At 33.8% G+C, this 14,387-nt stretch overlaps 1 protein-coding gene across 6 annotated transcripts in view; it reads right to left on the bottom strand.

Annotated features, from left to right (window-relative positions):
* Positions 1–14,387, bottom strand: part of TRRAP (transformation/transcription domain associated protein) — a 172,466-nt gene that overhangs the window by 108,959 nt on the left and 49,120 nt on the right. For all 6 annotated transcript variants that reach the window (XM_074200404.1, XM_074200408.1, XM_074200407.1 and 3 more), the window contains exons 32-43: positions 10,303–10,422; positions 9,992–10,111; positions 9,162–9,326; positions 8,877–9,058; positions 8,362–8,560; positions 7,857–7,985; positions 5,866–6,132; positions 4,995–5,201; positions 3,855–4,013; positions 3,619–3,753; positions 2,956–3,066; positions 2,290–2,436 (exon numbers count right to left, since the gene is read on the bottom strand). In XM_074200404.1, coding sequence (XP_074056505.1) covers positions 2,290–2,436; positions 2,956–3,066; positions 3,619–3,753; positions 3,855–4,013; positions 4,995–5,201; positions 5,866–6,132; positions 7,857–7,985; positions 8,362–8,560; positions 8,877–9,058; positions 9,162–9,326; positions 9,992–10,111; positions 10,303–10,422 — 1,941 coding nt within the window. The remainder of the gene's footprint in view (positions 1–2,289; positions 2,437–2,955; positions 3,067–3,618; positions 3,754–3,854; positions 4,014–4,994; positions 5,202–5,865; positions 6,133–7,856; positions 7,986–8,361; positions 8,561–8,876; positions 9,059–9,161; positions 9,327–9,991; positions 10,112–10,302; positions 10,423–14,387) is intronic.

The raw sequence follows: 14,387 nt of genomic DNA, 5'->3' as shown, positions 1-14,387 counted from the left end.
TGCCAAGTGGAAGAGAAACTCTAAATCAAAATCACTAAAAAGGAGACTTCTGGGGTGGAACCAAGATGACAGTGTCAAGCTAGCAGACTCCCAGAGCTTTACCCCACACAACCCTAAATGAAGCCCCTGCACAGACATTAAAGCTACAGATCCCACCAAAAAAGAGAAGATCCAAACAAGTTTTTAATAGTAGATATCATGGAGCCTCTTCAGTGAAGGTCTATCTCTTTGGGGGAAAGGGAGAAGAAGCCAAGCGAGGCTGGAGGGGAGGAAAGCCAGCTGGAGGCTTTAAGCCACAGTGCAGTCCAGGTGCTGAAAACTTAACAGCGGAGGTCCTGGCAGCTAGATAGCAAGCCAGCAGGGAGGGTCCCAACCCCAATAAAGTCTGAACCCTGAGAGCACTGGGTTAAAGACAGGACTGGATTGGGAACAAATCACTGCACAGGTAGAGCCTGGACATAAAGGAGAAAACCAACCTCCACATAGGCAACATCTTGGCCAATGATAAGTCAGATATCAGACTTCAGCCCAAGCATAAAAAGTTTAGATCTATACTCCCTATACCTCAAGATTAGAGTTCAGACAATCAAGATGAGCAAAAAAAAAAAAAAAAAAGCTAAAAGAGCATTCACTATAGAAAGCTACTATGCAGATAAAGGTGATAATAATGTCATGTCAGAAGAAGAAATCACGCAAAATTACCTACAGGGAAAGTCTCAAAAGAGTCTATGAATTAGGGGTGGCTAGGTGGCGCAGTAGATAAAGCACTGGCCCTGGCATCAGGAGTACCTGGGTTCAAATCTGATCTCAGACACTTAATAATTACCTAGCTGTGTGGCCTTGGGCAAGCCACTTAACCGACCCCCCTCCCCCCGCGGTTGCTTTGAAAAAAAAAGTCTATGAATTGGATCCAAATCCAAAAGCACATAGAAGAGTTTAACTTAAAAAATAATTTAAATACCAAAGAAAAGAGGGAGAAGGCAAATGGAAAAAGGAAATGAGAGTCATGCAGGAAAATTATGAAAAGTTGACCAAAAGAAATTAACTCCTTTAAAAGTAAAAAAAAAGTAAAAATAACCAACTGGGAAAAGAATCTAATTCTCCAAAAATAAAATCGATCAACTAGAAAAGGAATGCAACTCAGCAAAGAATAAAATTAACTAACTGGAAAAGGAAACATAAAAGCTCTGCTCATTTCTTTGAATCAGTTCATATTAAATCTTCTTAAGTTTTTCTGAAATCATCCTGATAAGTTTTAAATTATGGTTACATTTACCAAGAAGGCAGGAGCCACCTTCCTCAGGACAAAAAGATAAATCAATGGACATAAACCCTTTCAAACAAAACAGGAGGAAAGAAATCCTCAAACAAGTCAAAAAGTAAATTACAGATAGAACCAAACTCAAAACAAAATGTGTGCAGCAGATTCATAGGGTGTGTATATCTTTTGTATAGCCGGTACTAAATTTTGTAGCATTTCAAGAAAATCAGTGTTTTTAACTCAAGTATGACATCAAGTTTCCCCAATAGAGTTGTATCTCAAATAGAAAAAGTCTTCAAATACCATCAAGCTGTAGAACAACAAAGTGAATCCTGTGATGGTAAAAGAAATGGATAAAACTTGAAAAAGTTTCTAGGATCATGAGTTTGGCAAATTGAATAATTATATAATTATATAATGCTTCAGGGATATGTTAAAATGTCTCATGATCAGCAAGGATAATAAGCCAATAAAATGTCTATTTTTATGAAAATTAAGATCAATTTATATTTTTAATAGTACTACATTAATTAAAACTTTGGTCAATGATCTTACTTTAAAAAACATTTGCGGGGCAGCTAGGTAACGCAGTGGATAGAGCAGACATTTAATAATTACCTAGCCATGTGGCCTTGGGCAAGACACTTAAACCCACTGCCTTACAAATCTAAAAAAAAAAAAAAATTGCAAAATATAAGAGAATAATTCAAAGTTTGTAAACAATTATTAAAAGGTAACAAATTAGGAAACATTTCTAAAATATTTTGCTTAGTGATACCTTTCTCTTAAGACCAGTCAGTCTGGAAGAAGAGAACTTGGCCTCATCAATCTGCTTCTACCAAATCCCTTGGGGGGCAGAAAGAGTCATGTCTGGCCAAAAGTTTAGCAAGCTGAAAATCAGGTTGTCATTTTTTAAAGATATCAATAATAACCGGACATGCCAAGACTCTCATTTGAAAAACAAAATTATAGAGCACAATAACAGTTTTAAGACTCCTTCATTTGATGTTATTGATCTGTGAACCTACCACAGTCATCAGAAGCTTATCAAACCATTGTAGCTTGAGTTCTGATTTTGGCCACATATCTGGTCGTAAAGCGGTCTTTAAGAGATTAACACAACGTCGTGATAGCAACTCTCCAGGAGATCCTGCTGTATTGGAGTTGTCATTAACCTAAAATTTCAAAATAATAATGAATTTTAATTAACCACATATTTGCAACATGTTTCATTATAACTATAATAGTTCTATATTTTTAATAATTTACTAAATATTAATTTAAAATGACAAATATAATAATTATAAAAAATTAACATAGATTTTTAATCTATTCCTAATACATTCCAATTTAGCCTTCTTGTTTTTCATTACTGTGAAACTAGTACTATTACAAGTAACCAGAGAATTTTGAGTGTTTATCTACATTGCATAAATCTATACCAGGTCCCAAATATGCAAATAGATTCTCTTAAAAAAATTCTAAAAACAGATGTCTGAGGTTTTTAATGTCTAGAAAAAAAATAGCTTCCAAAAGTGGGCCCCAAAAATTTCAAAATATTTTCACTTTAATGCTGTTATTATTTTTAAATAAATTAGTGAATTTCTATTCACACAAATACACAAAAGGGGGGGGTGGAGATGACTAGATAACGTTTATCCCAAAGAATTAATGTCACAAATTTAAAATCATACCTGACAAGCAATTCTAATCAAAAAGTTCACCACTGTATCTGTATGTTGCTTATCAATAGGTTTAGCAAGTAAAGCATCAGCCCCAGGTAATGACTGGCTCCTTCCAAAGACCTAAAAATATATAGGGAATGAAGTTTCAGTTATATAATCATTAAAATACTACATAAAATACTTCGTTCTTATTATTTTGATCTAACTCATAGTCATAGATAGCATTCTGATAAAATCCATAAAGAAATACTAAGTTAAATAAAGGGCAGAAAGTAAAGATGAAACTCTATTCAGACTAACACCATCATCACATTTTCTGCTACTTGATAAATATGTAAATATACAAATATGCATTCACATGTGTAAAGTCTCAAAACATATAACACATCATAAATAAAATCTTATCCCAAACACATAATATATTCCAAACTCCAAAAGAGTTTTTTCACCTGAACTACAAAACTACTTATATATCATTCACAAAACTATCAAGACAGCTTCAATTACAGTAGAAATGGAAGAGGGTTATCTTTAAAAAGATCCAAATGAAATGAACACAGAGGTTAAATTTCAAGTACTGAAGTCTGTGCAGAACATGACTCTCATAAAGGAGAGCACCAATAAAGGAAGAGTTGATGGTGCCCATTAAGAAGTACAGAAGACAATTCTTACTGCACTCATTGCTCCAGTGGCAGTCCTAAATCGCTTCACCTCTTGGCCAGAATCAACCGAAAGTCCTCTTTTAATAGCAGATGAGGCACAACTGGCACCTTCTCCACTTGAATTTGGATCCATATCAGAATCCGGCTAAAAGAACAGAAAGTAAATGAAGGTTTATGATTTCTAAGGAAAAGTATTAAAAAAGAAAAAAAGTTACAGGGAACATAAAAAAAAATAATCATTTCTACCTGCTGATCTTTAATCCTCTGTAGTTCCCATTTAATGACAACTTCTGCCAGATCCACAGCCAATTTTCTTTGTTCAATGGTTACACTGGGAGTGAAGCCTAATCTCTGCATGGCACTCACCATATGCTGCACCAAATGGTGCCTCACTGGGTAATAAACCTATGGAAAGTTTTCAATGTTAATAAAAAGGCATTGAATTGACTATTTTATAAAATGTAGCAGTCATTCTTTTCAGAGAATTCTTAAAAAACATAATTTTACACAAAAATCTTGTTTCTGTATTTACTGCATCCTAACTGAACTAGGGCCAAAATAAAAGGATCTTTTTAAAAAAAAATTCTGTTTTACACTCATTCAAATTTAAGGAAATATTCTTCACAAAGAGGGCAAAAATTTTTTAATGTTTTTCATGCTCCAGGCTATCAATGAATTGTGTATGTTCTTCAATGATACCCATTAGTTTGGTATGCACTTTACACCCAAACTAGTGGAAGCACCAGAACCTAAAATATCTTTGGGAGTAAAATTCCCTTTGACTCAAATACCTTTGGGAACACAATTCCCTTCTACTTTAATCAGAGCTCAAAGAACAAAGTATTTAATAAAGGTTTTGAGCTAAGACCAGTAAGACAGAAAATCTTAACACTAGAATAAATGACTATTATCAATGTAAGCCCAGGTCTCTTAAAATTTCAGTGGAAAGAATCTATATTTTTTTTATTTGAGAGTTCTACTTCAAAAAATAATTTTAAAAAACCTGAATTTTAAGGCCAAATATTGGATTAGAGTATTTATTTTGTCAATCTCTCTCTCTCTCTCTCTCTCTCTCTATATATATATATATATATATATATATACATATATATATATACATACACACACACACACACACACACACACACACACACACACACACACACATACACCTGACAGGCAAAAAGAAAAACATAAAAAAGAGTCTAAGGCAAAGTTCACACCTTTAAGGAACTTCGTATCGAGAGAGGAAAACAAAACACTTATTCATAAATGCATTGTTTGTATGATGGCAACTTTAATAAAAAGCAAATGACCATAATTCTACTACAAAAAGGAAAGAAAGCCAAAAGTTGAAAGTAGAATATTGAAAATGGAATTAACTACCTTGAAATGTTGGACTATTAAATGTAAAATGTGGACTAGCTGGGGAACTGTATGACCTTCCTCTACAATAATTTTTCTAGTCCAATGAGTCAGCATTTGATGTCCATCTTCCATTCGAGCAGGGACTGCTGGAGTCAAAATAGCCATTGCTTGTCTGACAATTGCACGAGCCTCCATCGCATGAGCTTTTAACAAACTGTGAAAAACCTAGCATAGGAAATTCTTGTAAGACATGATCTGAGAATCAATTTTTTTAAAAATCAATAACAATTGAATTGGAATTAAAACAAAAGGGTCCTTTTTAATTTAAATTTGGGAAAAGACTTCACAAATATGGAGAGATCAATTTTTAAAGTTTTGAAGGATTCATGCTATCAGTAAAATAAATTTGTTTTGAAATATGTACACAAAGATCTTACCACTGATAGTCATTAGTTTGGCACGTACTTTTATTTTAAATAAAAGTACGTGCCAAAGTAATGAGACATGGATCAATGCTATGGCTAGAGTCTCACTGGCATCATATTCAAAGGTAAGAGGGAAAGGTTTTGTTGATTTGTGTTATGAACCCCCCCCCCACTTGGGTGGTCTGAAAAATCCAATAGAGGGATTCCTCTTCAGAATAGCATTCTAAAAGCAAAAACTAAAATATATGTATTATAATGGAAACTAATTATACTGAAGTAGTTATCAATTGGTAGTTTCTACCAATCATAAAAAAAATTTCAAGGACTCTAGATTAACAACTCTTGTTCTGAGCAATAAAAGAAATATGACATACTCTAGAAAATAACTGGGTGCTAAAGTTAAATAACAGTCAACAAAGCAGTGAAATATAACCAAAAGGGGAAAGGAAAAAATCCTAATATACCTGAAGGACAATTTTCTTATGTATGGCAAATTTGGCAATGATGTGCGCAAGGAGTAAGTGCCCACTGTATTTACATGCAGGGTCCACACACGCCTTAGACAGCAGACAGGGCCAAGCAAAAGTCATCAATCGCCGCAGTTTGCTATTTCGGTTTTTGTTATTGTCATGGATGTGATGTGGCGCATGTTCCACAAGAAGTGTGGCAAACTGCAGAAGGTAAATCCTGAGGGAATCCAACATGTCTGTCTGTTTCTCTGGATCAAGCACCTAACCATAGAAATAGGAAGACATCCGGTCTCAGACACTTAATAATTACCCAGCTGTGTGGCCTTGGGCAAGCCACTTAATTAACCCCATTTGCCTTGCAAAAACGTTAAAAAAAAAAAAAAAAAAAAGGAAGACAAATGTCACTATTCATTTATAATGAATATATAAAGCTTTTCTTCAAAAAATTTTGTACAAATAATCTTAAAGTTGAAAAGAAGGGAAAATAACTTATTATATCATTTTTTCCCATAGTAGAATAGAACAGGAAATTTCTTTTAACCTTTTATAAGTACTAAATATTCATATCTATAAAGGCAGAACCTGTAAACTAAATAAAAGTTAGTTGCCAAGTAAATGTTTCAGAATGAAAGACAAAACTACTCAGTAAGAGCTAAAAAAGAAATAAAACAGTTTTTTTTAAAAACTGGAAGCCTTAATGAATCTTAGAGTACAGTCAGAAACCATTCTGGAAAATACTTTGAACCTAAAATGGAATTTAATATTGAAATACTCCAGGCAAAAAAAGACAAGAGAGTTCTCCCATAACAGAAATATCTTTTCCCCCTCCCCCACCCATAAACTTGTCAAGACAAATTCAACAGAATTATAATCCAAAACATTGTAGAATATCTCAGGGGAAAAAATTATGAAGAAGCTTCTCTCCCTCTAACCAAGAGAATTGATTATATTTAAAATTCAATATTATAGAAAGGCAACTTGGCAAATTACGTCAAGATATAAACAAGGTACTATTCTCAGACCTTGTTCACTCTTCCTTTGGAACTAGACTATGGAAAGGAATCGAGCAAGACCATATAAAGTAACAAGGGTTGCAAAGGTCAGCAATATAGAGCCACTTCTTTCAGGTCTTTATGTCATCTGCAAAAAAGGGATAATCACTCATTTTCCTCTAAATAACTTTAATATGAATCAATAACTTATTTAAATGTCTCATTTATCAATCCTGGGACAAAAATTGTCAGTAAACATTACTTCAACAAACAAACTGAACATTTTGCCAAAAACTTTCAATGTAAATATACTACCCAACTGTAATTAGTCCACAATAAATATAAGACATTATTAAAGTGGTTGCGATATTGTTGGAAAAAAAAAAGTAGGGGCAACTAGGTGACGCAGTGGATAAAGCACTGGCCCTGGAGTCAGGAGTACCTGGGTTCAAATCTGGTCTCAGACACTTAATAATTACCTAGCTGTGTGGCCTTGGGCAAGCCACTTAACCCCACTGCCTTGCAAAAAAAAGCCTAAAAAAAAAAAAAGTAGTAACTGAACCCAGGTTAAAGTTGCCATTCTAGTGTATCCCTAAACCCAAAACTACAATTTAAGGAATAGATCTTTCATAAACCAACAAAGAACTTTCATAAAATTATGAATGCCTAATGGGATTTTAAGATAATGAACTTATATTCAGAATATTTTAAATTCAGATTAGTTAACTTATTCTAAGCTAAGAACCTCTCCCCATCTCCAGGGGGTTGGGGGAGTAGTTGTAAATTATTATAATGAATGACATAAATTGCTTTTTGCTTTACTGCAAATTAGTAAAATTATGAAAAATGAAATTATTTCAAAAAATGAAATTATTTCAATTAACCCTTAAAACACACACACACACACACACACACACACACACACACACACACACACACACATACTTAATAGCCCTCATATGTGTGACAACAATTCACTATGGAAATTATCACCTTGGTAATAAAAACACTGGTAATGCTTTCTGGATTATCTCCTTCTGGATTAGGAGGTCCCAAAAGCTGTTCTCCTTCAGCTTTCTCAAAACTGTACAAGAAAGCAGGATTCAGGATATGTTGTAGAACCTATCAATGAAGAGGGGGGGAAAAAAGAAAATCATCATGCTGTTTATCTGCTCTAATTACCAACTACATTAACCAAGGTATACCATAGATTTAATTACAAATCATCTAATACCACAGGAAAGATATCTCTCATTTTCTCTATTTTTAGGGGGCTTTTTTTTTTTAATGAGAAGACAGGTAGGAAGCCAAAGGAAGAAATGACTATTTGGTTTTGCTCCTCATCCTCAAAAAAATTTTTTTCAAAGAAGAAACAAATTTTTGTTCTTGAATCAGATTAATTTTTCTCAACAAATGGTATTTTTTTCAGAAATAGTTCAGGCTCTTAATGTCAAAAGAAACACAGATTACAAAATTCTTTTGCTTCCTATGACTTTACCTTGGCTTTGAGTTCATCTCCAAAATTTGGGTCACTGAAGTCTACAAAGCGAAAGAACAAGGCACGTTTTTGAGAGATACTATAATTCTTGGGGATTTCCTCTTCCATGTATTCCTTTAAGAATGTCATGTTGCAGAGAAAACGGCCAGTAAAGGCTCGAAGCAGCTGGAAAAGCAACTCTATATCTCCATAATTCCTTCTGAAAAAAACCAAGGTAAGGAAGTAAGCACCTTATGGAAACCTTTCCAATCAACTACATAATTGCTAACTTCCTAAAACGATTGCCTTTTGAACAATTCAGAAACCAAATCCAACAATCTACCAATGTAAGGATTTAATTGAGGATACAATCAGTTAGGACTATTTGAAGTCTCCCCTCAACCCCAAATGAAGCTAAGCCTCCACTGACAAGTCTGAATTCCAATTATTTAGTAAACATGCTCTTTGTTCTTAGTGAATATACTTAGTTAAAAAGTTACTCCCTCAAAGTAGAATAATTACACCTTTACACCTACTTGCAGTAATTCAGTAAACAGTATGCCAGTAGTTTAGGCTCCTTCCAGTTTGTTGCAGCCATATTTTCTTTACGGTGTCTTTCTTGAAAAGTTTCACTGATCCATACACGTCTCAACTGGCTCACTAAAGAGTGTTGATTTGCCAACCAGGATTCATCATTCTTAACTATAATGCTTATGATCTGTCAAGGAAGAAAAAACACAAATGAAGTAATATTGACAAAATCAACAGGCCCTATATGAACTGATGTGGGATTTTCAAATGTTCTCTATCAAAGGAATTACCTTAATAGCTTGAAACTGAAGATCAAGTTTCAGGGTACTTGTGCTAGGAGAGCCAGGGCGTACAGCTGCTTGTGTACCACCAGGTAACAATAAGGCAATAAATCGGTTTGGGTTGGCAGCAAGGACATCTCGAAGAGGTTTGGCATCTTTGTGTTTTAAAAAACTCTAAAAAGAATATAAAGTATCTTAGACTACTTAAAAGTTACTTTAAATTAAACAATAAGGAAACCCAAAAAATTGCACTCAAAGACTTTTAAGGCCCCTTCCAGCTCTGGCCTATCAACATATGGAGAACAATCATTGTGCATGTATTTAATTCAGGGTTTACAAATTACTTTGATCACATTAAAGACTGAGAGTTATTAAGGGAATTTATAAATACTGTTTCAGTATATGAATAATTTAGAGGCTAGAGCAAGAAAAAATGCAAGATTAAACTCAAAAGAGGAAATAACTAAAGCAAGACCCTCTACATGATAGAAGAGGGTATTGCATATGCATCAAATAAAGAGAAAACATGTGTATGTGAAATTACTATTTTTCATAGTAAGGTGTGTAAGCAATGGAAGCCTAGAACAAAAAAGCATTGCCAAAATATGAGAAAGTGAGCAAGTAAAACAGAAATAAGTATTTGGTAGAGAAAGTATCTGGTGAAAGCATGTGAGGGGAAAAGAACTGGGTTACAAAAAAGAACTGCAATCCTAACATCAGAAATTCACCCATGGAGCGTTTGCAGTAAAGATCCTGCAAACCACTGAGATATAATCCTGAATTCTCAGGGAATCAGAATATGTTTGAAAGAAAATCTGGCTCTTCTCTGTAATAATTACCATGAACATTCTGCTCCACTGAGGATCATTTAAGGTAGCTTCCATCATGAATAACTCAACAGTTTGAGAAGGGTGTCGTGTCAAAAACTTTATCAAGGGCTCTCTGAATGGACTGCCAGCCTGAAAAATATGCAGTAAAAGCATTACTACACATATTTTAATTTGTGGAATTGTATCTGCTTCTTTGTAATTTCAGTCTTCAAACACTATTGTCAATCCTTTTATTATAAGAATTTGCTAATATTTCAAGCAAATCAACTCTAATCAACTCTAAAACATTAACAGTATACCAAATCAAAGCATGCTTTTACCTCTATCAACATAGCCCGCTCTGTTTTCATTACAACCTCTAGCAGAGGCTTGACCAGGGTTTGAGGAGCAGCTGGGATCAGATGAAAAAGGTTTATAATTGCTGAACAAATCTTCATCTCCTAATAAAGAACAACAGAACTGAAAATCAGAATTCAATGAATGCAAGCTAGCTAAATATGCAAACACTGCAGCAGACCCTACAACAGGCTACATTAGCATGGCTAGCCAAACAAAGCAAGTAGTTAACATATAGAAAAGCAACACTCTACCTATTTTAAAACTATAGACTAAAGAAGTTAATTTTCATTCTGGGTTCTTATTTTTCTTGATTAAGGAGAAGGGAATTAATAAACTGAATAGTTTTCAACTTTTATTACTTTATTTTGTTGATTCTCACAAACTTTTAGAACAAAAAGGGATTTAAAGAAACTCAGACAATAGAGAAGTTAAGTGACTTGTCCAAGAACATCTAATTGGCTCGTGGCAAAGCCAGGACTAGGACCCAGGCTTCTTAACTCCCAGTTCAGGTTTCTTTCTAATACACTGCCTCCCTGGAATGGAAAATCAATAGGAAAATGTGATTCATTGTGTAGTTAGCTTTATAGTCAAATTTTTTAGAATACATTTTAATACATAATGGAAATATTGTTCATTAATTGTCATGTGTCTTAAGTTCTCTCTTTCCAATAGAAGTATAAGATCTTTCAGCGAAGGAACCCTGATATACACTGATACCCCAAAGCTCATACTCTAGTACAGCATTAAGTATTCAGGCTAAACTGAAGTAACAAATTAAGTAAGTGATTTATTACTGCCTTGAGACTTCTCAACTCTAGCAACAACTAAAGTAGGCCTCTGAATACATTGTAATATTGTGCTATGAATTTTGAATTTTATATATGAAGAACATGATTCTGGTACTTGTACAAGGAAATATCCCTTATTAGAAAGTTGCTTTTAGTGGCAAAACTTTTACTTCTCACAGTGTTGTTGTTACAGTTTTAGATGAATTAAAAAAGAGAATTTGCTTTAGAACAAAAAGTTAAGTCAGGACTAAAATGCCAAAAAATTCCAGTCTTGAAAGATTCTGCCTAACAGTGATTCCCATAACCCTTCACAGGGCAAGTGAGATGGGGATCTAAAACAATAACAAAAAAGAATGCTTTCTAGACTACATCTATGAATTTTCTTATTTTAATGGACAAATGGAGAGTTGCATAGGAAATTAGAAAATATATAACCATCTCCACCACTCATATCTTAAAATCAAAATACCCTCAAATCTTCCTCCACAGGAGTTTCAGGTGAACAAGCAGCAATAAAATAAATCCTAAAATCATGTAACTTCAATAATGTTTTCATTTGTACATTTTTCAAAGAACTTTCACAACCATTCTTTTGTATATCTAAACAACAACACTGTGAGATAGGTTCAGTAGGCATATTATTCCCATGCTTTTTACAGATGAGAAAACTTGAAACTCAGAGGTGGTAAGACTAGCCCAAGGCATCACAGGGAATCCATACTGAAATAATGCACTGTTCATTTTAATGAAATAAGGCTCATTTTCTAGTCAATAGACTTGGAATCTTAATGGTTTGAAAGGAAAACCATAATTTGATCTCAAGAAAGAAAATTTCTTTCTAGCATGCACAAATATGCTTTGTGATGAATTTTGCCCTCAATGAACTGTTAAGAATGACTTTTCATATAACTTTTATGATAAAAATCCAAAGACAATGAGTCCTTTCAAAATGGCATTGAAATATTGTAAAAGGTAAAAAACTGAAATTCTTTAAAAATCTGTTTTCAAACTTCCTAACATAAAACATGCTTAGCATCCTTAACAATTCACAGCATTGATACTAATACAACTCTGCCACAGACAAACAAATGACAGTTCACTGCACTCAAAGGCACAATGCACTCTGCCCATTACATAACAACAATACAGCTAACAAATCACAGCAAAAAACCAAATACAACAACAACAAACAACCTCCTGTTGCCTTCACTGATATTCTCACCTCTACCCCTTCCATGGCAGGCTGAACCAAAACAAAAATTACAGCATGAAAAAATGCAACAAAAAAGGAAAAGGAAAAAAAGAAAAGTAGATACTATTCTTCAGATTGCAAGTCATAAACTGACTTAATAGGTTATTTTCTCACCTCAAACTGACAGAATGGAGACAACGAACATCTCCCGCACTCTGAAATGCTCTCCTGAGGATGGGGAGGAAAATCATCTTTTTTTTTTCTACTTAAGTTATTTACACATAACTTCCCACACACTCGTACACAGTAAGAACTAATGAGTAAACAAGACAATGAAAAGACAATATTCAGATAGCACTTCAGACAGAGGAATAGCCAGACATATGACAAGACAAACCTCTATCCCTCACAAATCAAACTCCACAAGATATTTTATGAGAAAGCACCCATTCCCAACAAAAATGAAAAATAGGGACTTGAGAAGTTATAAGCTAAAAAACTATATAAACAGATGTCTGTCGCATATGTGTTGGCAAAGAGAATTGCTTTATTTAGCATGAATGTTCAAGCTTTTATGAAGTTTTCCCACCAAAAGGAGAAATATTTTAGCCACATAGGAGGAAAGATATTTAGTCTCATCCATTGGGTAACTATTATGGTTTAAACAGTGAGGAGAATCCTCAACAGTGGCTACTTATCATGTGGACTCAGATATACTAAGAAGATAATCACATTTGCCCAAAATATGACTACATACAGTTAATGGTTCAATAAGTGTATTAATATAATATGTCATAATGTAATAAATTTTTACAAACTAATAAAAAGAGTTGTAAACAATTATTAAAAATTGAAATAGGGGTGGCTAGGTGGTGCAGTGGATAGAGCACCAGCCTTGGAGTCAGGAGTACCTGAGTTCAAATCTGGCCTCAGACACACCTAGCCATGTGGCCTTGGGCAAGCTACTTTACCCCATTGCGTTGAAAAAAAAAATCTAAAAAAAAATTGAAATAGATACAAGGGACAAAGTTTAATAGCCCCTTCCTCACATTAACAACCAAATTAACTGAGAAGATTCAGTTTTCTATATTTGTATTTTTTTAAAAATATGAAACTTCAGTTAATTTTTTGAGAGAACAATGATCTTCTGGGATCTTTATAAGCATAAGCAAGTCAAATGTTTCCCAACAATTCCAACCAGATGCATAACACACATGACAAAATGCCAGTGGTTAGGGTAAAAATCAGTAAAGTCTGAATTAGGTAAGGAAGAAGATAGTCTTTTCCAATAAAGGCTATGTGGTCATTAGATTCCATTGAAAAACTAACCATCATCTCTCAAATTCAGATTCTCTGAATTTACTAGTGAGTTGTTAGATCCACTCTGGAGCTGCCTACACAATTTGGCTAAAACTTATTACTAATAAAAAGTATTTCTCTTGTAACATTGCCAACTTTCTGAATTCAAGTATACCTTTGTGGGGAAAAAAAAAGTAAGAGTTTAACTAAAAAGGGATTTTGTCCTTTGGGGAAGACTCAGTCTGCAAGTTTTATAAAACATCTCTCATAGATTTGACTAAGCACCTTGTACAGTGCCTTGTTATAAAGATTAATGGAAAAGTTGAAATATAAATTAACTTGAAAGTCAGAGAAATACAGAAGGTATTTTGTTCCTCCTTCCTCTTAGAGCATAAAATTTTTTTTAATGAATTCTGTTGAGTCCAATATGGTAATTGCCATGTTTTTAGTACTTTTGATTATTAACAAACATTCAAAGAAAAATTTCTTCCAAGGTTAAAATGCTAGTTTAATTTTGTTTAGTTAGTTCTTTTAAAAACAGGAAATGTGACTTACATGAATAATGACACAGAATGGTTGAAACAAAGCACAATAAAACAAGAAAATGCATTGTTTGGGATGAAATGAAGCATCTAACACTTAGGTACAACAGAACAGGAAGCTATTTTGATTAGGCTCCTGATTTCTATACAGAAATCCCTATGCAATAGATTGCTGTAAAATCCAATCAGACTTTACAGAAACCTAAGAGAATCACAATCCATATATGACAATATACATTCATGTT

Source organism: Macrotis lagotis, chromosome X (assembly GCF_037893015.1).
Source record: "Macrotis lagotis isolate mMagLag1 chromosome X, bilby.v1.9.chrom.fasta, whole genome shotgun sequence".
In the NCBI taxonomy this organism is placed as follows: Eukaryota; Metazoa; Chordata; class Mammalia; order Peramelemorphia; family Peramelidae; genus Macrotis; species Macrotis lagotis.
This window is presented reverse-complemented; position numbering and strand designations above follow the sequence as displayed.